General features: G+C 52.4%; 1 protein-coding gene across 8 annotated transcripts in view; it reads left to right on the top strand.

Annotated features, from left to right (window-relative positions):
- Positions 1-25,272, top strand: part of PRKCE (protein kinase C epsilon) — a 536,368-nt gene that overhangs the window by 497,540 nt on the left and 13,556 nt on the right. For 7 of the 8 annotated variants that reach the window (XM_059134569.1, XM_059134570.1, XM_059134572.1 and 4 more), the window contains 3 exons: positions 2,903-3,041; positions 8,387-8,575; positions 12,435-12,581. In XM_059134569.1, the coding sequence (XP_058990552.1) occupies positions 2,903-3,041; positions 8,387-8,575; positions 12,435-12,581 (475 nt within the window). Of the gene's footprint in view, positions 1-2,902; positions 3,042-8,386; positions 8,576-12,434; positions 12,582-17,753; positions 17,784-25,272 lie in introns of those variants that run through there. The other variant, XM_059134571.1, reaches the window with a different exon arrangement.

Here is a 25,272-nt window from a genome sequence, read left to right as displayed (position 1 = left end):
CAAGCGTGGCCCTGGGCGGCCTCGGCTCTCTCCTCCACTGAAACTCGGACTCAGGAACTCACCGAGACAGACAGGTTTGTTCTGGCCGTAAGGGTTATTTTTCTTTTTAATGAGACTGAAGACTCCAGGAGGAATCAAGTTTTAATCGTGGCATTTCTGGTCCCCGGGGGACTTTCCAACTGAACTCATCTTCCCTGTCACCAAGGAAAGGAACATAAGTCACTGTCTCTTTCACGGGGCTTGGTTTTGTGTGGGGAGGCCGAGCTTCAGAGAAACACAAGGGAAGTTTGAGGAGGTGAGTCGTGGCAGGATTTCTGGCATCCACGGCAGAACTGTGTGAAGACACGCTTTGGCCTGAGGCCTCCCTTCCCCACAGCAGAGGGGCAGCTGCCTGTGTGCTTCCTGCAGAACATCGTTGGCCCTCGTGGGCCCCCCGCCCTTCAGCGTGGGGCAGCTTCTTCCCTCGGAGCAGAGGGGACAGGCAGCAAGGGCATGGTGTGTGCCCAGGCCTAAGGAGGGGAAGGCAAAGAGCAGAAGATGGGGAGAATAAGACGTTTCGCCTTCTCCTGCCCTGAGTGGGAACCGTGAGCTGAACAAAATGCTGAGTGGAGCTTTTGGATGGGCAGAGCTGAGGCTGGCTTGGAATCTTACAAACCTACTCCATTCATACAAAGCAGAAATGCGCCTTTCGGACAGGACTTTGAAGAGGGGAGCTTTGAGAGGTCATGCATGGGCTCGTTTCTCAAATTGGGGTTGGTGGCTCATACTGGAAAAAGTCCACCAACACAAAGGCAGGAAACTGAAGGAGTGTAGTGCACAGAGGCGGGAACACCAGCCTTTGGAGCTAGAGGGGACCAAGCTCAAGTCCCAGTGAAGTCAACCTGCTCGTCACCTTTCAGAAGTCACTTAACCTTCTTCCGGCTTCCATTTACTTGCTGCTGCCACAATCAGAGCAAAGCACGCTCTTCTGAACCTTCACTGTTGTTCAGGTCATGAATGTGGTTTGTAGCCCACAGAGGTGCTTTCCACACGTTTGTTATTGCTGTTCCTAATACACATGTTGCCATGGCAATCATCGTGCGTGTGGGCCGGGCAGCCCTAGATTAGGGAGCATGAAGGGGTTGTAATTTAGCAGGGCACACAGGTTCACTTCTCAATGACACCCACATTTGCAGGTGGACAGACAGAACCCCCGGTTCCCTCTAACTCAGTCTCCTCACGAAGGAAGTGGGTATAACTCTATAAAGGCCTGCTACTTCCACATACTTAATCTCAACCCTTCAAACAAGCAGGAATGGGTCATCCTAATTCAATGGTCGAGGTAACGGACCAGCAAGGGGACTTCACCAGGGCCATGCCCCCCTAGGGATTAAACCCAAGGCCTCCTGTGCCCAAGTCCATGTTCTTCTCCCTTCCCTCCCACCCCAGCCAGAGCTGAGTCTTGACCACACACCGTGGCCAGCGGGGGAGGCTGGGGACCCTGGTCCCAGGGGCTCAGCTTGGTTGGGCTCACTGTTCTTTCTGTAGTTCACAAGTATCTGCTTAGAACAGCATATTTTATGAGCTTTCTCTTTTCTCAAGAAGTCCCAGCTGTAAGCGGAAACAAGGCCTTGGGTGCAAAGCAGGGAGGCCCTGAAGTGCTTCCTGCCCCACCTTTGCACTCAGGCCTGGATTCCTGATGGTGGCTGGAGTTCAAGTCCAGACGCCAGCAGGCTTGTGAGAAAGTCCCCTCTTGCTCTAGGTGCAGGGTAATGGGCCTTCTTTGCAAGACCCTCCCACCCCACCACAGCCCAGCGTGGCCGCTGAGGGACGGCCGTGATGGGGGCCTCCCTTTGACAATCTAGGTCCTTCTATGAGACAGGTGTGGGGTTTGCAGATTTGGTTGGTAGAGGGGGTTCCTACCCAGAACTTCAAATTTTATACAAGATCTTACATGGAACCCCAAACTGTAAAGCAAGAGAGCTACTCTGGCTGAAACCAGGATCCCATCCCCCACCCTGCCTGCCCATCGTCCCCCATGGTGCTCACTCGCTGCACAGAACCTCCTGGGCTCTGTAGGGCCTGGTTGTCTCCACCAGCGTGTCCTCCCTCCGGTGCCCGGACCCTTCTGCCCTCTGCCTGCTTGCCCTGTGAAGATTGATCTTGCACACAGCCTGTGCTGCCCATGCTCATACAGGCAGGTCTCTCCTTGTCCTCAGCATGAATTTCAAACTCCTCTTGCATTCTAGGCTTTTGGGTTGGTCAACATGCCTGTCTTTCCCCACCATCCACCAGGGTCCTTCACTGCCTTTGGCACCCACAGTGTGCGCTTTCCCTTCCCTCCCACCTTTTCCTGTCATGCTCTTTTTAAACCTAACCCTCTCTCCAAGCTTCTCTTGAGAATCACGTTGTCCTCATAACCCTCCCAGCGTTATGTCCTCATAACCCTCCCCCATGACACGAGAGCTCACAGAGTCAGCGCTCTGTAGGGTAGCATCTGATTCTGACGTGGTTTTAGCTGGGTCATGGATGTTAGCATGCATCACTCTTGTCCCTCCAGCTTTCCCTATGGTTCATTCAGGAAAAAAGGGGGATGACTTACTTCTTCCTCTCATATCAAACTCTAAATATATGGATTTCAGCACATAGTAGGGCTTCATCAAATAATTACTGATTTTATTAAACCACAGCAGTCTGAGACATTCCTGGTGTTACTGAAGCCCCCACCTTGGGGAGCACAGAGGCACCTCTGGGGGTTGGCCGGTGTGGGTGAGAGCCCTGGACTGAGGTGGGGGGCCAGCAGATCAAGCCTCCTCAAAGGCTTTCCTCCCTGAAGCAGATTTCCCTGAGATGTGCACATCTCTCCCACCTTAGAAAGACCCTATTGGAATGGCTGAGGCATTAATTCTGAGCCATCTCTCAGGGATTTGAAACTGGACAACATCCTTCTGGATGCAGAAGGTCACTGCAAGCTGGCTGACTTTGGGATGTGCAAGGAAGGGATTCTGAACGGCGTCACAACCACCACATTCTGCGGAACTCCTGACTACATCGCGCCTGAGGTAAGACGGTGCACAGAGGGCCACCTTCTTCTGCCAGGTCTGGGCCAGGGCTGTGACCTCATTGGCACTGAGGTCACCTAGCGGTGCTGGGGGAAAGCGCTAGAAAACCAGGAGAGATTCTAAGGGAGGAGAGAGAAGAAGAAGGGTAGAAGGCTTACCAATTTCTCCATAAGGAAATGGTAGTGATGGAGGAGATAAGGGGCCAACAGTGAGCAATGGGCCATTCCCCATGCCAGGGCAGAGCCTCGCTGGGCCTCACTCTTTCATCTCAGTCCAGAACTACCAACGAGCTAGGACCAAGAGAACTTTGTAGACTTGTACCATTGTCTTCACTTCTTAATAACCAGAATAAAGGAGCGCCATCAATAAAGGTGGCAATTAGCTTCATCAGCAGTAACGTACCTACAGTAAACCTCAGATTTATTTGCCATTTCTAGTGTAGGGGTTCTGCATGGCCGGTGCCCAGGGTCAAGCAGGAAGAGTAAAGCGTGCTTCATTGTAAATGTAGATCAGAGAAGTTCCCTGGGAACCTGACTGACGGACTGCCTTTTGGGAAGTTGTTTGCACATGTTGTTCATCATATGGTGCTTACTGGACTTGAGTTTCTCAAGCCAGTCTTGCTAAGGCTGAGAGATACCTAGTGCAGTACGATTCAGATTTAAGACGAAGTGTCTCGTAGCTGCTCAATAAAAATGGCCTCAAGGGTTCTGACCATGTAAGATGGGAAGGAGAAACCAGCCCCCCAGTAAGCACTGCCCATGGTGCACAGGTGCTCGTTGCCCATTCTGGCTGCGTTCCCTTTCCGTGGGCATTGTGTGAGCACCTGCTAGATGCAAAGCATTGTGGGAAGGAAGAATCGACCCAGCACTCCTCACTCTCCTAAAACAACTTCTGGTCTAGAGGCAGTGGCCTCTATGTTAGTGGCTAATTAAGCAGAATAAACAGATGCAAGAGACAAGATGATATCCTCAGGGATAAGGGAAGGCTTCTTGGGACACCTGGTAGATGAACTGAGTTGTGGAGAATCAACAGGATTTCCTTTGGTGGTGGCTGTGGAAAGCATTCCTGAAAACAGCCAGGGGGGTTGGGGTGGGGGCGGGGCAGCCCAGGAGGTTCCATATTCCTGGGCTCTGAATCCTTCAGGGCAGGGGCTGTGTTCCTGCATACTCCCAGGATCCAGCATACAGACCAGGTTCTTAGTTACGGTTGGTTGAGTGAGTAAATGAATGTGAACTTGAGACACTCCATTGTGAACAAAGACAAAGGGATGAGAATATTCTTGGCCTTCATTCAGGAGAGGAAAAGAGTATAGCTAGAACACCGGCATTCTTCATGCTCATAGTCAGGAATGAAATTAGGAAAGAGGACCAAGGGAAGTGGCCGTGATCCTAGAGGATCTGTAGACCTACTAAGAGTTTTCCAGGAGAGGGTGTCCGGGTCTGTCAGACCTGTCCCAAGAAGAAGACAGGCAACAGCAATCTGCCTCAGAAGGCAGAGAGTACAGAAGGGACAGTCAAGAGACTTCACAGACCAGACAAGACATGGGCTCGAGGGGACTGGTGAGGACGATCAGTAATAGTTGAGCTCCCTTTAGAACATTTTAACCTTCTAAGAGATCTGAAAGCAGAGATTTCAATCAGTCTTCCTTAGCAGGAACACTAGGAATTTAATCTTCCAGGAGAAATCAGTGAAAGCAAGGGCCCTCAGTTGGGACCTGCATTTTTACCATCTTCCTCATCATTCCGTCTCAGCAGAATGCCTGGTTCCAATCCTCTGTCAGCTGATGCCAGAGTCAAAGGGTTAACAGGCCAGAGGAGTAGTTAAGGACCCAGCCCAAGACAAAACCATCACTTCACGATGAACCTAACATCCACCCAGCTCTCACAGCAGGCAGTCCATTGACAGGAGTCACAGCGAGAAGCACTGACCTCTCTGTTTATAGTGAGGTGCAGATGCCCTTCCTTCCCATTCCTTCCTCATGCCCATGGTGCACAGTCACCACCACCTGTGAATGGCGGGCAGTCCTGGTCTTCCTGCAGGCAAATTAGAGCTGATCAAGATATTGCTACTTATAGCCAGGGCTACTGGGGAGATGAAATGCAATCAATGCCTCCCAATGGGTCCAGCACAGTGCCTGGCCTGCAGTGAGCACTGGGTCATTATCTTCACTGTTGCTGGTTTGGAGGTTAGGGGGGTGGGTAAGGTGGGAAAAGCACAGTCCTGAGAGTTGAGAGTCCAGGCTAGACTGGACCAATGATGCCCCCAGGCGACCTTGACCAAGTCGCCAAGTGTTTTAGACCCTCTGCTTCCTCATCTTCCAAATGAGAAGAGCACTTCCTGCCCTACCTACCTCAGCAAGCTGTTTTGAGAGTCTAATGAGATTAGAGCATGGAAATGCTTGAGAAACCATAAGCCTCTATTCAGATAGGAGGGGCCATGAGGGGCCTGTTAACCCTAAAACCACAGCCAGCTAATGAGGCTCTAGCTGTTGCCCAATGCTTCTCTTCCCACTACGCCCCCTTGGCTAGCGTCCACTGCACCCACTCTCCACACGCCCCACTCCTGCTCCCTGGGAAATGGCAGCCAGCCCTGGGTATGGCTAGCACCCTTAGGCCCGATGCTTGCCCTCCTCCCTCAGCTCTGCGCCACTGAAGGGGGTAACCACCGCACCCATGCCCTCCCATGGCGTGTGAAGCCTTGCCCTTCTCACAGCTCCACGCTGACGAGCCGGTTGAGAAGCAGAAAATTAGGGCCAAGCCCCAAAGGAATTTTATGAAAGAGGCCGCCCCAAATGGGAAGGCTCTGGAGTGGGCCTGGGGACGGGTGGGCAGGGCTGCTCTGTGGTTTCTGCAGAGCCATCCCATCTAAGCACACACAGGCCACATGGAGGTCATCCCCCCCCACCCCCTGCCACCTGTGGAGGTACAAGACCCAGATCTGCCACCTCCTGGAGGCTGGAGGGCGGCCACCCACATTCCTAGCCATCTGAACCCGGGAGAGAAGGGTGCATGCCCAGTGAGACTCGCACAGTGGACATACATGGCTGCCAGTCTCCTCAGTGCTGGAATTGGCCTGGTCGTGCTAGGGGGCTCGGAAGCATGCTGGAGCCCCCCACCCTCGCTGGCTTAGAGATGCCCAGGGGAAATAACTGACCATGAGAAAATAACTAAAATCACAGTAGTATGTGAAAGTGCCTGCAGTTCTTAGGGTCTTAGGATGTCAGAAGATGCTAGAAAGCTGGGGGCATTCGGGAGAGTTTTCTGGAGGAGATGGGTGATAACCATGGCCTTGAAACCAGCAGGGCCATAGTGAGCCAGGTGGGGGCCCTTGATCTCTCATGATTCAAGGAGCTACTGACTTTGGCTTTGGCTTTGGAACAGAGCAGCATTACTGGCTTCTCAGGACAGCAGAGCCTATAGCTCTGACCTTACAGATTCCATGTGTTGACTGCTGGGCTGAAAGACCCAAGATTCTCACCAGATCGCCAGCCCCCAAGAATTCAAAGTTGGCTGCATTTACTTACATTTCTTTTCATTCTGAATTCAAAGGATTCCTAAAATGCATGTTTTTACTGTTTTCAAAATGGTTCCACTGAATCCCAAGCAATCTGTAGTCTTTAGTCTCCAAAAGGGTGTTCTGGGGAGACCAGGGAAGGCCCCAGTACTCCCGTCCAGCCGCCTCTTCCCCCACCATCCTGGAATTCGAGGACCGAGCTGCAGCCTCTTTCCAGACAGGCTACCTGAGAAGTTGCTCACCTGAGGAGAAGTTACCCGCCCAAGGTGTCCGTGGAAGTCACTGTGTGTGGCCTTTGCCATTTGGGGGGAGGTCCTGGATGGACACCCCTTTAGGACATGCAGCCCAGCCATGCTAGTCCTCTGTCATCTTCACTTTTTGGAATTCTTCATAGAATTACAGAGCAGAGAACAACCCGGAGCAGCCCTCTCTTCTGTGTTTGTGCACAGCTCCAGGCCTAATCTGGCTCTGATGGGAGGACAAAATCATTATAGGACGGGGACCTCACTTCACAAACCCTTCCTAGCAACAGGGGCAGCTCAGTGTTTATTTCTACCCTGAGCCACACCTGTCTCCTTGACCTGCTGCATACTCTCTAGACGTGGAGACCAAACCGAACGGAAGAAAACTTGGATTTCATACCAACTTCCAATTACATGGAGTTTTGTATTATGTAATAGGCTTTCAAAATCTTCTGCCTTAATTAACCTTAGGAGGTTGAGCTGAGAATCTGAGCTTCATGTGAAGAGGAAGTCAAGTGAACAGCTCAAGATCACCCAGAAAATGTAACCCCAAACTTCAGAGGGAGTAGAAACACCGTGATCAGTCTTCCGTCTCTGCCACTGTAACACATGGCCCATGCTCCCGAGAAAATAAGACCGGGGGCAATTAATTGCTTTCCAAAAGGTTCTGCAGCTTCTTTAGGTAGCGTTCCTCCCAGACATTGAAATTATGACTCAGTCTGTAAAACTGCACATCGTTGTAAGGGAAGGTAATGTCTCAGAGTATCCTGCGGCCACACGTCGTGAATGCATATAACATAAATAAATTTGACTCCGCTGTCGATCAGAGGAAAAGAAGCGAGAGGGTCTGAGAGTGTTAGGGGAGAGAAATGACTGGTGACAGGCAAAGCACGCTGGCTGCTGGAGGAGATGCCTTGACTGGGGCTACTGCTATAGGGAGAAGGTTCTGCCCCTCAGTGAGGAATGCTGCAGATCAAATGAAGGGGCCTGGGCCTTCTGGAGGCCGGTACAGAAGGGATTCATCAGCAAGTTTGGTGGGAGTCATGAGGAACATCGGGGGTGGGTCTTTTCCTGGAATGGCCAAAAGCATAGGCATCCTTTGTGATAGAACACAAAAGGATGGGAGAGGTATTAACTGTAGTTTCTTTTCCAAAAACATGGGGCTCAGGCGAATTCAAAGTTGCCACAGCTGAAAGAAGACTGGGGTTCTGCTCGCCTTCCCCCTCAGTGTGAGGTGGTCCTCGGTTGCTCCCAGTCACTTTCAGCTTGCTCGAGTTTTTATATGGTCCTCAGTGCAAGTTGGGAACTTCACCTGCTGAAACAAAGAGACGGCAGTTTATGCCCACAGAAGGACAGGTTGTCGGTGTTTACTTTGGAGCATTGATAGTTAAGTCCCAGCATGGTGCCTTCCAAACTCAGTTTTCCCTAAATTTGCTGATTTCTGAACCACACTTATATGAGCTAGGCTCACACAGGGCTGGGCAGAGGGGTGAGCTGGAAATGACGACGCCATTCCCATGGCACTTGCGGCACCGGGAGGCCATGGCAGGCGTCCTTGGCAGGCGCTGACCTTGCCTGCTTCCCCAACAGATCCTGCAGGAGTTGGAGTATGGCCCCTCCGTGGACTGGTGGGCCTTGGGGGTGCTGATGTACGAGATGATGGCTGGGCAGCCCCCCTTTGAGGCCGACAATGAGGACGACCTGTTCGAGTCCATCCTCCACGATGACGTGCTCTACCCTGTCTGGCTCAGCAAGGAGGCCGTCAGCATCCTGAAAGCAGTGAGTCCTTGCCCTCCCCCACGCTGCTGCTCCCCCTGCCCTCTCTCCCTCTTCTCCCTCTGTCCCTGTCACTCCTTGCCAGTCCAGAGGACTCCTCTCTCCCTTCCTCCCCGCCTCTCCCCCGTCCCAGCTGTGCTGTGGCTGAATGAGAGGCCTTGCAGACAGTCACTGCAGGGAGTGGAGGCACCAATGGTCTTCTGTGGGACTGGGACACATTAGCGTCTCCTGAGAGGGAGCTCTGCGCCAACCTGTGTGCGCGTGCATTTCAGAGGGAGAGACACCAACCCAGACCGCGCGGCATCATTTCTGCCACGAGGACGCTGGGCCTTAGCTCCTTCCACTGGAGCCTGTGATGGGCAAGAGGGAGGGGGCACCGTGTGCCTGTCTCCACGATGGCATCTCGGTGGCTGAAGAGCCAACGAGAAAACAAGTGCCTGCTCAAGACCCGTGCAGCCGTGCTGATTCGGACATGACAGGGAGGCGGTCGCCAGCCCTGCAGATAATCCCGCATGTGGGAGATTCTTAGTACTTGCCCAGCACAGCTGTTTCTGCAACGTAAGCCACTTGGACCAGGGCAAGTAAGTGACGTGCCCTGTCTGCCTTGGAGAGCTGTGGAAGGCGAGGTGGAGGGAAGGGGAGCAGAGACATTGACCTGTTAGGCTGAGGTGGGACCGAGGGGACAGCCTAAGAAACTTGGCTTCCAGCCCTAGCCTCCATCACCCAACAGAACACGGGTGGCAAAGTTCAGCACCTGCCTGGTACATCACATTCACCCGGTGTCCTGTAGCCAAGTGTCCTCTCGATAGCGATGTACTTGCCAATATTTACGTAGTTTTATGTTTTTCTTTATCAAGAAACTTTAAATGACTGTCACAAATGGAAAACCAGTATCATTTACCGTAGCTAAGTTACGCAGATCATCGTAGGAAAACGACAAAAAAGACCTCACATCATTCTGTCAGTGTCTGGGAGCTCACGTGCGGCATTCTGGAAAGGGCCACATCAGAGCGTGCTGCTCTCTCCCATGGCTCTTGCTTTCTTCTCCTTCCTTTCCTCCCTCACCTCATCCATTTCTCTTTGTCTCCCTCCCCCTCCCCGTCAATAATCCTAATGTCTGTTGAGTGTTTCCAATGTGTGGGGCATCACGCTTCGTGCTAAGTAAGTATTGGTGAGTATAACAGCCATCGTCCAGCAGGCAGAGGTGGGCAGTAAATTAAAAATTACATCTGCACATAGTCACAACTGGGACGACAGCAGAGAAGGAAGCAAAGAGAGGATGTGTATTCTCACCTCTCGTGCATACTGGTGAGCGTCAAGTATGCCCCAGGTGTTGTGTCAGGAGCCCAGCTAAGGAGAAACCTGCAGGCAGCACCCGAAGGAGCCAGAACACCAGCCCAGCCTGGGGCCTTGAACACCAGCCCAACAAACCGATGATCCCCCTGCCCGCACCCCAGCAAGGCCCTTTCAGTTTCAGACGACCCAGAGCCGTGTTTCTCAACAAGATGTGATGTTGCCCTCCCCCCCAACCCCGGGAGATATCTGGCAATGTCTGGAAATGTTTTTGCCGTCACAACTCGGAGGGGGCCTGCCACTGGGGTCTAGTGGGTAGAGCCCAGGGATGTCGCTAAATGTCCTGCGATGCACAGGACAATTCCCACAACAGAGAAGTATCCAGTGCAAAATGTCATTAGTACAGAAGCTGAGAAACTTTGACCTACAGAGAGTCAGAAGCTAGAGGTTATGCCCGTGTCAGCTGGTTGGCAAGGGCAAAGTCTCTGAGAGCTTCTGACTCGGGAGCCGCTTCCTGAGATGTTAAAACCTGTATGTTTATCAGTAGCCCTGATACTTCCTCTCCCAGAAGTGGAAGGGCAGGAAGAGCTAAGGAAGTAAGGAAGAGTCCTTACTCCCTTGGCCTTGGAACACTTTACTTCCTCACATTGTCCCTTGATTCTTGGACCAGGCCAGGTTTTCCATGACACTGGCCACTGAGCTGTGTCTCTGAGGGCTGCTACCTACACAAAAGTGGCGCAGAACTGTAGAAACCATTTACACCGTAGAGTTACGCAGTGCGCAACCTGTGGAACAGTAAGTGCTGGTCTTAGTGCCTTCCTTCCTCAGCACTGTGCTCTCAGCCTCAGCATTCAGCCTCCTACTGAGTCATTTAAATGTACTGAGTACACAGTAGAAGTCAGGCACTGAACCAAGTACTGGGAAGATAGGACTGATTCCTATATTCTAGACCTCACCAAGGGCAAGAGAAGTTTAGGCAAATTATAATTTAAATAGATAACAAACATGAGGTCCTAGGTATCTACAGAGCAAGGAATCTGGGGAGGCTTCACAGAGGAGGCAGCATTTTGACTGGTTCTTAGAGGATACATTGGGAATGGACAGGAGCATTTGACCAGGGGAATAAAAGACACTGAAGGCCAGCCAAGGTAGACTGAGGGTTCAGACTGAGAAGTTTCTGTGTGTCCAAGTCTATGGACTTTATCCTGTGGGCGGTAGGAATCAAGAGTGTTCAAAGAGGGTAACATCTGCTGACTTCTAGACTAAGAAGGTGAAGTGTGTGTTGGTTCCATCCTACCTCAAATCTGCCCACCACCCCTTCACTCTCTTCCCTGTGGCTCTCCCAGCCACGTAGCCACATGCTTTGGCTTTGGGGGCACCAGGCAAGAGTCCGTAGGAGACTCTCCCAGCCCAAGAAACTCTTCCCTTGCTAATGAAGCCTGAAACTAAATCAGTAAAGTTTTCTCCCTTTGGGTTATGATTTCTCCTCTTAAATTGCTTTCTTTAAATACAAACGCTCAGCCTTCCCCCTGTGAAATGTCACTTTTGTGTCTAGCACACAAGCCCGCACAACCCTCCTGACTTTCTTTCGGGTGGCTGTGGGAAGCTATCCGAGCCAGAGGTTCTTCTCACGAGATGGCAGCCAACAAATATAAAACACATCAGTGTGGTTTTTACAGACAAACATTGAGAAGCCATAAGCCTTTCCTTTTCTTGTTGGGTTTTTTTTTTTTTTTATCAATAGATCTACATAGGTATTGTATGCTAGAGATTACAAATTCAAATTAAAAAAAGGAAAAAAAGTGAGAAGGCCCTGGGGCCACAAAAAGGAGAAGTACGAAAGGTGCCTTAAGATAATTTGCCTCAGCATGAATAGCTGCTCCTCTTTCCTCACCTCAGCAAGGACCACTGACCTCTCTGTGTAAGTGAATTTATCTGATCTTCTTCTCCCCAATGAGAAGACTCAAGAATCTGAGGAGAATCAGGGAGTTAGTAACAGCCAGAGTTCCTACTCCCAGCATGGTACCTTGTTGGCTGTTTGACCTTGACTAAGTTAATTAACGTCTCTGTGCTTGCCTCAGCATGAATAGCTGCTCCTCTTTCCTCACCTCAGCAAGGACCACTGACCTCTCTGTGTAAGTGAATTTATCTGATCTTCTTCTCCCCAATGAGAAGACTCAAGAATCTGAGGAGAATCAGGGAGTTAGTAACAGCCAGAGTTCCTACTCCCAGCATGGTACCTTGTTGGCTGTTTGACCTTGACTAAGTTAATTAACGTCTCTGTGCTTCAACTACCTCACTTATAAAATAGGGACAACAGGAAACCTCAGAGGCTTGCATTTGGATGAAATGAGTTAATAATGTTTGCTATATTTAGAATGGCGGCTAGCACATAGAAAGTTCTAGAGAAGACTACAGGAGGACCCTGGGTGGGGCAGAGCTCCCAGAAGGGGAAACAGGTTCAGGAGAGGGCGCTGAAGATGTTACCCTGGCTGACCTCCATCTTTCCCTCACAGCCTGTCCCTGACAGGCCTTTGTCACTAATTCCCTCCTGTCCTCCTCCTCACAGTTCATGACCAAGAACCCGCACAAGCGCCTGGGCTGTGTGGCGTCCCAGAACGGCGAGGACGCCATCAAGCAGCACCCATTCTTCAAGGAGATCGACTGGGTGCTCCTGGAGCAGAAGAAGATCAAGCCACCCTTCAAACCTCGAATTGTAAGTAGGGCCCAGAGCTCATTCCACACTATGGGTCAGGCCTGGGTGCGTAGAATGAGTGGTCTGAGGCACTTTCACAGCCCAAATGACAAGGGCAGGGGACATATAACACACTCCACCAAAGGAGTCTTCCAAGGCCCTAAGAGTTTGCTGTCAAAAATACATAACCTAGAGCCATATCCAAGGTAGTGATTTCCATGGGACACAGAAGACGACTTTTTAACTTTAATAGAGATCCACTGATGGTTTTCACAAATGCTACATTCTGCCTGTGGTAAAGATACAAACCAACGGGTCTGCTTTATAACTGAGTCAATTTAAAGAAACACACTAAGTGAGAGCCACAGTCCCAGTCATGATGCGGACCTAGTGCAGAGTTCGAACATAAGGCCCCAGGGCCCGACCCCCGGGGAGCTCCCGCACCTGCTCAGCCGCGCAGTGTCCCTGCCGAGCCCTCTCCAGCCCGAGCACACACCCCCAGTGCAGGTTCTCAGGCCCGTGATGCCTGTCCCAGGGGCTGTAGGGAAGGGTATTGAAGCTCAGTGGTTGGAAAACAGAATCAGAGAGCAGAGGCATGTCCTGGAGGTGACCTCCTGTTGGTGGGGAGAGGGTCTGCAGTGCCGTCCTCCGGGTGTGTGTGCTTTCCTGTGCAGGGGGCGTATCTTGAGTTGGTTGGCGTGTCGCCTGATGAGGCAATCATTTAGACTAAATATTGGGGTCACCAGCTGGCTAGTGCACTTGGAGCACAAGAGATGTGTAATATGAGGAAATTACAGGGCAGGAGACCCAGTGCAGTGGGGCTGGGGTCCCGGGTGGGAAAAACCCGAAGTCATCCAGTCAGCACTCAGCCACGCTGTCCTCTGTCAGGCGGCCCCTCCTCCCTCACTTCCAAGTACAGGAAAGACCCTCCTGTGCTTTGTGAATCATCCGCGAGGAATTCCATTCTATTCCAGGAGGTTTTCTGGGGAGCGATTACGGCTAGTACTGGAATTCTCAGAAATGTCCCAAGTAGGCAATTCTCAGCTGAAGGCATGGAGCACGCTAAGGCCAGACTAGCACATGGAAGGTTGACTGGCCCTGGACGCTCGTTCGGGTCACCGTTCCTCATCTGCTTCCTCCTCTGGTTTTGACGAGTTTCGCTGGCTGGCCGGCTGCCTGGCGTAGGCTGGATTTAGGTTCGCCTTCTCTCTTGGGTAACATCAACTCGGCCTCTGCCCGTCTCTCTCCCCCTCGGCTCTGGCGCCGGCTGTGGCTCTGGGCTGGGCGCACCGCACATGCCAGCCTTCTTGAAGGCTCCGCCCACCCCCTCACCCAGAGGGTCTGTGAGTGGTCTTCGAGGACAAGATTAACTGTGTCCTGGAAAAAAGTGAGGGGAGATAGGAAACCAGAGGTCAGGGGGAGAAGGAGGAGGAAACTAAAGACTCAGATCTGAGGGTCTAGTGTTAGTGTAGGTTTAGTCTAAGGCAATCAACCCAAGGCAAAGTGGGAAATAGGGCTAAGTAGTGAATCCAGGCCTGACCAGTGGGGTCCCTGGACAAGAGCAGGACCCATCAGCAAGGGCAGGTCTGCAGAAAGACTTACATGACTCAAAGCTAAGCTTGCAGAGAGCCAGCTGGGCTAAAGAGGCAGCCCCTCCTGGGAGTGTGGTGCCAGAGGGCAGGGCCAACCCCGGGGGACCATGAGCAGGGGATGTGAAGGGAAGAACGGGCCTGGGGTGTGGCAGAGGCAGGCATGGGAGCCTTTGCTGAGAAGCCACAGAGAAGCATGGAATTTGGGAAAATCTTGACGAGAAAAGGCCCAAAGAAGTTTTAAAGTCTGGATTCCTGGAGAAAAGCCTCTCTGTGGGGTGAACAGATGGCAGAACAGTGCTCAGATCCGGCAGACAAGAGTGTTCCAAGATTTCAGGGGCCCCGCAAAGCTCCTGTCTCCGGAAGCCCTTCCCCAAGGCCTGGCGTTCCCAGGGGTTCTTCACGCGGCCACCACCCTCCGTCTGAACGCTGAGCCAATGAAAAGGCAAACATAAGAGAAGTGACCCTTTGAGCTGTAGCTGGCTTACTCGGAGTGAGGGAAGGCCATGAAGCACAGGTGTGCTGTGTCTGTGGGCCTGAGGGATGGAGAAGGAGCCCAACACAGAGGAAGGGTCAGGGGAAGAGAGAAGAGGGACTCAGGAGGCCAACCCATGACCCAACCCACGGGTGGGCAGTGGGCAGGCCTCAGCCAGCTCGGACAGGCAAGAACGGCTAGCTGGGAATGCAGGGGCACTGGCCGCAGAAGTCCATCCCTGCATGAGGGGGTCAAGCCCACCTGGGGTCAGGTGGGACTCCATCTCCACCCGGGGTACAAGGGACCCGTGCTTCCCTCCCTCGGGCCTCCTGTGAGCCCCCAACCTGGAACCAGAGGGCAGGACTCTGCTTGCTTGCTGCTCAGGGGCTCAAGTAGGCTTCCAGGGGATGAGCATCCCCAGGGAGGGTGGCAAAGAGTAAGGACGGGCCGTCCAGGAGCTCCCAACGATGTCCAGCTGAGTCCGCGGTCCCCAAGACTGACTTCATCCTGCCTTCTCACATCACCTTCTGTGCATGTTCCTACTGGACCCCACAGACCCCCAGAATTATCCTATGCTGTGGGGAGTCAAGAGAAGGGCATTTGTCTGGCTGGTTCGAATTCTGTTTGGAAGAGAGAGAACATCTGAAAGAAGGAGAAGAAAGGGAACTTATTACGTTGCACAAGAGATGTTTCTGGTCACGTTTGGAGCTGAACACTGTTGATCTTTATAGAGCTCTCAGCTACAGATCTTTAAAGATGTGTTCAAGTTATTTAACTATCTGACCACATTTTTATCCCAGAGATTTCTCTCTGAGCAGGCTGGAAAGGTGTCCTGAGTTTGTCCCTAAGTTGAAGCTCTTTTCTGAAGAATGTTGAGGGCACTACCCTAAGTCCTCCATGGGCTTGTATACAGCAAAAATGAATTTTAAGCCAAATTAAGGCCCACCACAGTGACAAACTTACTGAGAGCCTCGCGGGACCCAGGTGGAACTCGAACATGGTTTTTATAAACCACCACCCACCTCTTACTAAGTCAGGATTAACCCTGGGGGTACGAGTAGCCAGTGGCTCGGACACCAGCAGTGGGGAAGGCTATGCTTTGTCTGAAGGGCCAGGGACCAAAGGCAGAACAGATGCCCCCCCCCCCCGCCCCATTGAGAGGTGACTGGGGAGACATGGGGGTCTGAACTATGTCCCGCAGAAGTTGTCTGCTGTTTATAGGGCAAGGGTTCCATCACAAGACAGGCTGTCCTAAGGCTGAAGGTGTCCCATAGCTTCAGGGCACATCAGATGCCTATTGAGAAGAGCTGGGAAGGAAAGATTTTGAGAGAGAGAGAAAGGAAAGCAGATTTGGAGCTTGACATTGGGAAGATGTGAACAGGATAGTGGGTTGCACAGGCTCCAGGGAGAGGGTGGGCTTCTTAAATCTTAGGGACAGGCTCCTTGAGAAAGGAGAGGACAAGTATGTGAGCAACATCACCAGCCTCGTAATTTGGTGGTGGCCTCAGGAAGACAGCGTGTGTACACTGTAGAAGGCAATGGAACCAATACACAGGACACCAGCCCCCCAGTCTCATCATGCCAGAATCCCCCAGGGCATTTAGTCAAAGACCTGGGACCCTGAGGGATCTCTGGGGTTCCTTTGTTCTGGACTAGCTCCATTTGCTTCCTCCCCATGTCCTGTTGACATCACACTAAAATGCCACCACCCCCAGAAAGCAGCTGGGTAGAGACTACCCTGCGAAACTAGCTGGACATTCTGAACCTAAGAACGTTGGGCCAGGTTCTGCCTGTCTGATTCAGGAGGGAATTGGTTTTGTCTGGTGGGAAGTGCTGGAGGTGAGGCTGAGTGAAATCATGTCATCCAGTCCGGGCTTAAGAAGAGCCAAGACACAGTGCTGTATTTTCTAGAGCCCCTGACTCTTCCCACTCCCGCGGCATGGTTGGGGCTCCTCGACAGTGGAGCCCACAGTGGACAAGCTAAGCCCCCCTGCACACCACCCAGGCCGGCTCAGCTGAAGCCTTGGGTGCCTTGATCACCCCCACAGGGGCTGAGGATAAGGCAAGTCTCTGGGCCTGGTTTCCATCCTCTCTGTAGGAAGCCTCGCCCCTCCGAAGATCTCACCGAGATTGTCCAGATTTGTAGTTGGCCTCTGGCCTCTGGCCCAGTTCCCTGGCATACCGTGAGTGGCTGCTGTCCCCTCCAGGCCTTTGCCTTCTTGAGATGTTTTCTAGGCTGAGATTTCTGCTCCCCGGCGCCTGAGCCTCCCTGGCTAACCCCTGGCCTGATTTACCAGCTGCCATTAGTCCCACGGGGTTGCCTGCCATCATTCGGGTTTACACCCCTTTGCATTCACCCCTACGCTGGGACATTTTGCAGTGGCCCCTGCTTCAGTGTGGGGATTTCCTGTCATTCATCCCGGCAGCATTCTTCTATACTCTCTCTCCCTCCCTCCCTTTTCTTTTTCTCCTCCTCCTGCCAGCCCCCTCCCCTCCCACGGATTCAGACTTCTCACAAGTGATGTGCCATCGACGCCAGACCGAAGACTCTGTGCCATTGCATACACACATCCATCTCTGGAGGGGGCCTGCTTCAGAGCAGGGGCTCACAGGGCGGGTGGCAGGACCCTCAGCAGTGGGCGGGTGGGGGACTGAAGAAGCCAGTGGGGTGGAACCCCGACCCGTGATGCTGGAGAAAATCTCCAAGCGTAGAATCCATTTGCCCATCCCACTGGGGATTTTGTTCCAAGTGGGCAGCATCATCCAGGAGCCAGTAAACGTAGCACAGTCCGCTTTTGCGTCACTGGTGGGCTCGCCTTCTCCAGGGACCATAGCAGGCAGAAGCGATGTGTTTGGTGCTGTGGGACAGCAGCATCTGGCTGTGCGGGCCTTGGAAGTATTTTGCCGCTCCCCGCTTCTCTCCTGTGTGTTCCTCCTTTGCTCAAAAAGCATTAGGCTCTGAGATAATGGTTCCCAGGGCTCTGGCACTGGAATTGGGGGATGCCCTCAGAGGTGGGAGAGCTCTGCCTCCCCCAGACACCTACAGCTCTCCTCAGTGAAAGCCCAGGGCAATGAGGGAAATGCCGGCCGAGTAAACGTCTCTTTGTGTACGTGTTCTCTCTTTTCAAGTTTGCTTCAGTGTGAATGCCCCTCTTTAAGGTAAGGCCTCCAGAATGGGGAGTCTGTCCAGGTAGGTGAGCCCTCAGGCCCGGTGACATGGAGGCCTTTCCAACCTCATGATCCGTTTCCATCCAGCCATCTACACTGCATGGCGGGACCCTCAAGGGAGGCCCTTCCTGCATGCTCCTGCATGAGTGGGCTGTGCTGAGAGAAAACTGGGAAGTGGGCTCGAGACCCTGACAACCTCACCAACTTTGCAGCCTAAGGGAGGAGCCCCACTGAGCAGGCAAACCCTTCGCCTAAAGCTAGTCCCCTGGCCCGAAGGACCACCTGAGAGCAGGTACCACGAAGACCAAGCTCTGGGTGACTGCTAGAGCCAGTCCTCCTCCCCAACCTGGCAGGGCAGGGACGGGGCCCAGCCAGTCCCTATAGCCATCAGTTAGGACAGCCCACCTGGCCTATATCCATGCCCGAGTAAGAGCCCTGAGCCTCCAACAGGCTGCGAGCTCCCACAAAGATCCAGGACACTGCCGGGCCTGGAGGGCATGCGAAATGTCCAGGAACCCGTTTCTGGCCGTTGGCCCAGGTAGTGACATGGCACAGGACACCAGACTGGCTCTGAGCGCAGAGAGACTTGGGGCAGAATAAAAGTGCTCTCACAGGATAACCGTGGATGCCTGGGAATTCACTCCCCCACCGCAGACCCCTGGCCTCCTCGAGTGCCACCTCCTTATCCATAATGTGGGGATTAAAAATAGCCTCTCAAAATTATTCACGGGATTAGACAAAGCTGTGGATCGCTAGGAGTTTCGTGCCTCTCTCCATTCACCACAGCCCCCAACCTGGTAAAGCCCCTCCTTCTCCCCCTCATCCCGAGGTGAGGACCCAAGAGGTCAGGATGGCAGGAGGCCGCAGGGTGTGTGGAGGCCAGGATCCTGAGAGAGGATCCTGGGCTTCAGGCCGCTGATCCAGAGCGTGGGGATAGCAATGTCGACCGTGCTGAAGAGCGAGGAAGAGTGCAAAGCAAATTGTGTGAAGTGAGGACCACCGTCCTTGGGATGTAGCGAGCGTCGGGACGGTGCTGACCCTGGTGGTTCCGGAGACTCTGGGGGTCTCAGCCGAGGGGGCTGGATCTGGACCTGGCACGGTGCCCGAAGAGGCCAGGGGCCCATGTGAAGGGAAGCTGCCATCACAGGGCAGAAGGGCACATAAGGCCTGGCAGAGAGCCTTCTGTGGTTTAATTCTGGCCCCGTACCGGTCTGGGAAGCCAGGGTGGGGGGCATAGGGAGCCAAGAGATACAGCAAGGCAGAGACTCATTCTGTGCCCTTTGGGAAACCCCAAGTTTCCCTCCAAGGTCTGGCCCCCTTTTACTGTGTGAGCTGGCCAGCACCTTTACTCCCCGTACCTCCTTTCTCAGAGGGGCTGTTGCCAAGCACAGCCATGACACCCAGCCCTAAAGCGCTGGCCGTCCAAGACCCCGTGGCCATGGCTCCATGAGCACAGCAGGTTCCCAAGGACTTCTAAGCTTAACAGCCTCAGCAGAGAGTCTTTGACTCTGCACAAGGGATCTCTAGGTCTGAGAATTGTGTCTGCGGGAGCATTCCTGTGACTCAACCCGCACATCACTTTGGTACCCACACCAATCATGCCAGGGGAGGAATTCAAGCCCTGTGCTGGGCATTTCCATAAGCTCCCAAGTTTTTATTTATGCCTTCACCGCTGTTAGGTTGGGATTTGCCTTCGTGGGTTCATCACACTAGTGTATATTGAATTAAATCTCCTCCCCACTCCACTAGCACTGGAGGTAACACACAATCTACCAGGAAGCCTGTGTCTGACCAAAGGCCCACAGGTTCTCAGAGGAGCTGCATCTTGGCAGAGAAAGCTAGAAAGCATTAGGGAGAGACAGCTACCACCGGAGAAGTGGCTTGGAGGGGGAAGGGATGGAAGGGCAGGCTTCAAAGCCGCAGTTTTCAGCAGGAATCCAGCAAGTATGTACTTTGTGCTTTTTGTGAAGGCATAGAGGGGAAGGTTGGTTGACACAGGAAGAAAAAGAATCCCCTACCATCACCTTAATGTTACTATCTTGATGAGTTCGGGCCCCAGGAGGAGCCTCTAACATGAGGTCCTTGGGGGAAGACCAGTGTGGTGTCAAATCCAGAACTTGACTTGGGGAGGGAGTTGCGGGGTTTGCCTCTTGAGGTTAGAGCACAGGGAGGAGAGACAGGGTGCAGAAGAGAGGCCTCTGCAGATGGGCCAACAGGCAGGGTCTCTGTGGGCCACGGGAGCCACTTCCCCCCTGTGGTATCATAGAAGACAGTGCCCTCCTACCTCTCTCTTGCAAAGGAGAGTCATGGGGAGAGTCTGGCAGCCCAGAGTGGAGGGCCAGTGGTCAGAGGCTGGATACTGGGCATCGAAGTAAAAGCAGAGGGAACCTCAGACCTTCCCCATAGAGGGGCTCAGGCCTCCAGGCCTCCAGCCAGCATTTGCTCTTTGAAGGGTACAGGCACCAAGGGAAACCATGCACCCTGACAGTGAGCCCCACCCATACCAGCCTCCAAGTCCAGGACCTTGAGTCCCCAGGGGCCCCGCTGGCTGTCATGGAGAAAAGTTCTTGGAAACCCAGCTCTTCCCGCAGTTCTTGGAAACCCTCGGTACCCTATTTACTCCCCACTGTTTTTGCCAGGGCAGCAGATGGTAACAGAATTGGATTGGGCCTAAACCTGACACTCAGACGTTACTCTAGAATTCCGGGGTTTGACAAACACACATTGGGCACATGGCACATCATTATGGTTCTGATTTCAGAGCAAGGAGGCCTTCAGCGCTCCAACCCTCTGTGTGATTCTGGCTTCTTCTTTCTGGGACCTACTCCACCCTTGGAGGGGATTTCTTAGAGCTTGGAGCTTGAAAGTCAGTGGATATTTCAGGTGTGTGAGCCCTGCTAGGTGTGGAAGAAGGTCAAGAATGGCCAGGGCAGTGAGATACAATACTTGCCTGAGGTAGGGAGATGAGAAGATAAGCCTGGGCTGGGGCTTATCATCTGTGATGACTCGGGAAACAAAGCAGACCTTGACTTGGGGCTTTGGCCAGACTCCCCCTCCTCCTGGCATCTCAGCTGGTGTTTAGAAACCACAGGACTCTTGGTCCTCCTGGGGAGTCAGGGCAGATTCGGGCTACAGGTACCCAGGCACATGGGATGTGGCTGTTCCAGTAAATGATTCAGAATACAGTACCCTCGAAATGTGAGCTTCCAGAATTGAGCCCCCACCATGTACCATAGGCACTGAGCCAAGGGGAAAACACTGGACAGGCCTGGTACTGGTTATGGATACATAACAACCCCATGTCCTGTATCTGTGAGATGCGGAGCAAGTCACTGAAGTTCTCTGCTCCCTTCTGGAACATAAGGGATTCAATTAATCCCTAAAATGTCTTCTAGCCCATGAGGACAGGGATTGGAGGTTCTTTGAAATCAACTTTTTATTGTAATAAAAGTTACATAGACTAACACCTGCCCATTTAAAGCGTACATTTTGATGCCTTTTCACAACTGGGTGTGCCCGTGTTACTGCCAGCAAAGTGACTATATAGTACATCACCGCCCCAAACAGTTCCCAGGTGCCCTTTGCCCCAGGCAGTCCCTGATCTGCTTTCTCTCACCAGAGAGTAGATTAGCCTTTTCTGGACTTTTATATATACACACGGAGTCTTGCAGTAGGGGCTCTTTTGTACCTGGCTTCTTTCACTCTACATCATGCATTTGAGATTTGAGAATTATATCTTTAACTTTTTACCTTGGAAAATTTCAGACCCGGACAGCAGTAGAGAGAATCCCTATGTGTCCATCACTCAACACGGACAATTAGCCAGCTCCGGTTAATTTGTTAGGGGAGGGATTTTTATCTGTTTTGTGCGTAGCTGTATCCTCAGCATTACTGCTGGCACGTGGGAGGGGCCTGATACCTATGCGTGGGGTGGGTGAGTGAATGAGTTCTGTCCATCTACAGTGTTTTCCCAGAGAATATTTCTCTGTTAGCTCCATCTCCAAATTCTCTTCTCACCTTTTACGTCCCAAGAGCTATTCCAGTTCATGCCTGGGAACGTGGGGTGCTAGGGTCCTGCATTGGGAAACCTGACATTGTTAAGCAGTGAGAGAGGTGGCTGACCTCATCCTGACTTGAGAGGCATACATTAGTGTTTACCAAAGCCAGCAGGCAGAGCAATAATAAATCACCGCCAAGAGACCTGATTTCTATCTAGAATGTTTTCATAAATATGGGGGGAAGGATGGGATTGGTGAGTGGAGGAAGAGAGCTGGTGCCAGGACCAGGTAGAAAAGCTTCTTAGGCACCAAAAAGGTGTTTAACAGCTGTCAACAAGGACCCGGCTTTTTTGAGAAATAGATGTTATGTGCAAAAGAGGCAGAGTGGGGCCAGCTTTGCTGCCGTGGGCCTGCCCACTTTCTGCCAGAGGCGCGGGCCCTGCTGCTGCATGTCCTGCCGCGTGGGGCCGGCTCGCTGCAGAGCCCAGCTCGGGTGCTCAGGCCTCGGGCGAGCTGCGGCACGCAGGGCGCGGTCTCCTTCCTCCCACGGCTGTTTATTCCTGGATATCCGTGCTGGGTTTTCTACACATTGTCAGTCCCTTACACCCCTCCTGGGTACCCCGGGACCCTGCTTCAGGGTCTCCCCAGCAGTGGGTTGTAAAAATCTATTTAATGAGTTAATAAAAAATTAACGAAGAATAGGGTAGGGTCGGGTGGGGTGGGCTCAGGTCAGGTAGAACAGAACAAGGAGAAGATCAGGCCAGAGCACAGTCTGCGATGCAGGTCAAGTAGAGCTTGCAGAACCTTCTCTGGGGCTGGTGGGATGAGGGGAGGTGTACTAGGTTATATACAAAATGTATTTCTTACTGTTGAGCATAATAAAGCATTTTGAAGGGCTCTGCTGCTCGTCACCTCTAATGTCTAAGAAGTGACCCCCGTGAGAAGGACGGGATGGTGATTTCATGGACTGTGAGGGACACAGGGAAGAAGACAGGTGTTTGTTTGCTTGCTTGTTTGTTTGTAACACAGCAACAAGACTATTGGTGGAAGCCCTTGGACTCCAAGCTGTAGCCCTTTGCACCCACGAACACAATGAGGCCTCTCAGCAGGAGGCAGAACAGTACACCTAAGGACATGGGCCTCGAGGCCAGAACACCTGAATTCCATCCTGGCTGTGCCTTGGGGAGGCTATTGCACAATCTCCCTAATGGGGGCCATGGCAGCACCCACCTCCCCGTAGGGTGGAGGTGAGCAGGAACAAATCAGGTGGGTGAAGCACTTAGTGCAGGACCCAGGACCCGGAAAGCCTCCATCCGGGAGCTTTATGACATTTCCACGTGCAGAAATAAGTGTGCCAGCACTGTGCCAATGCTAGGAATACAAGACAGATGCCCAGTGCATTGTTCGTTAGCCCTAGTTCTGAGGAGCCCTGGAAAGGAGGCACAGAGCAGCCCAGATGGAAGAGGGAGAGCAGCCTCGGTCAAGGACAGCTCCCCAGGAAGGGGTATTTCCTTCCCTATATAGCAGCATCTGACCCTCCCTATAGTAGCAGCACAGACTCCCTGTGGCCTCAGGAATGGTTTCCGAAGTCCTTTGCATCCTCTGAGGGGGAAATGGACCCTCCTTTACTCTGATTTCTGATCTGAGAGGGTGGCGGGCTCACCTTCTGAGCGAAGCTCCTGTGCCTTGCCCTCCTCTGAGGCCTGAGCAGGATCCTTGTAATTAACCTGAAACTGGCACGTTCAGTCCTAAGCCAGGCACCGCTAGTGGTAGAGGATGATGCCTGCCTCCCCCAGGAACCAGGGTTCACTTAGAGGCACCTCCAGGCCATTTATGAACTCCACGCTGAATGTCATCAGGCTCCCCAACGATGAGGACCTACTGCGAACCACGTGGCTCAGAATGACTCTTGGCCAAATGTATGCATTATGTATTTGTGACCAGATTTTCGAGTCAAATAGTCACAGTCAAAGGTGTGCCTATGTCTGGACCTCGGCAGGCCCAGGAGGGTGGCGGGCTGGAAGGGTTTTAGCAGGTAGAAGTATCCACCCTTCGGGGCTGCACAGAAATGCCTCCTTCCCTAAAGGGAATGAAGAAATGCTGTCTGTGGAGTTAAAACTTCGATACAGAAGGCTTCGCCTGGTCTTCAAAGAACCCTCTGGAAAGAGCCTCAGATACATAGTTTGAGTCCAGGGGACTTCTCCCAGTCGTTTTCATAGGGTCGCTTCAGCCTTCCTGCTGGGCACTGAATATGCTAGTGGGGACATTTCATGCTGGTGACCGCATGGTCCGAGGGACTTTAGCCACAGGGGACATTTCAGGTCCTGAGACTGTTTCCCAGGGCTTTCTCCTCTATGTGGATTACCCCAGAGTTATCATGCCTTGGAGAGATCCAGGCTTTGTACAAGGGGAAACTTTGAAATCTGTGCGTCTTAGCAATCAAGAATCCCAGCCCTTCAAAAATCTGAAACAGTAAATTCTCTCCGGGAAAATGTTTCCATCCGCACAACAGCCTGTACTGTATTTTATGAGGTTCACGGAGGCCAGGAAGTCCATTCCCTGCTGCAGGGCTTGGCAAACTAGCCCACAGGCTAAATCCCGCCCACTGCCTCTTCTTAGGTAGCCCTTGCACTAGTAAGAATGGATTTTACATTGTTCTTCCTCTGGTTGAAGAAAAACGTTTCATGACACTCAAACATCAGATGAAGCTCAAATGTCAGTGTGCGTACATAAAGTGTTCCTGGACCACAGTGTACGGTGTGGTTGTAGCTTGTCTCTGGCTGCTGTGGGCTTCCGTGCTAGAGTGGACTGCTCGTCACAGGGACTCGAGGGCCTGCAACACCTGCATATTTACTATATGGCCGTTCCGAAGAAACTCCCCACTCCTGCTTTAGGAATAAGAACCCAAGTTAAGAGGCTTGCCTTGAAATAGTTCACTTAGGGGTGCCTGGGTGGCTCACTGGATTAAGCCTCTGCCTTCAGCTCAGGTCATGATCCCAGGGTCCTTGGAATCAGGAAGCCTGCTTTCCTCTCTCTCTCTCTCTGCCTGCCTCTGCCTACTTGTGATCTCTCTCTCTCTCTCTCCCTCTCCCTCTTCCTCTCCCTCCCTCTCTCTCTCTCTGTCAAATAAATAAATAAATAAATAAATAAATCTTTTTTAAAAAAAAAAATACTTCACTTAAAATAATTGAGCTGTAGAATTTAGAGGTAGGGCAACTTTGAAAATCACCTTGGCTAGTTCCCCCACTTGACCGGGGTAAGCAGAGGATGCCGGGGAGTTGTGTCTTAGGTTTTCCTTTCCATGTTCTGTGGGTTTCTAGATGGCACCGCCTTCCAGATGAACCCAGCTTTCAGATGGTTGCTGCGAAGTTTTGTTTAAAAAGCACTGTAGCGAGTGTACAGAGTTTGGTAACAGCTTCTTTCTAGCAGGGATACCTGCCCTTCCCTGTAAGGACCTGCAGAGGGCCAGGTCTTTAGCCCCT

Source organism: Mustela lutreola, chromosome 9 (genome assembly GCF_030435805.1).
Source record: "Mustela lutreola isolate mMusLut2 chromosome 9, mMusLut2.pri, whole genome shotgun sequence".
Lineage (NCBI taxonomy): Eukaryota > Metazoa > Chordata > Mammalia > Carnivora > Mustelidae > Mustela > Mustela lutreola.
Note: the sequence above shows the minus strand (reverse complement) of the source record. Positions and strands in the feature narration are given on the sequence as shown.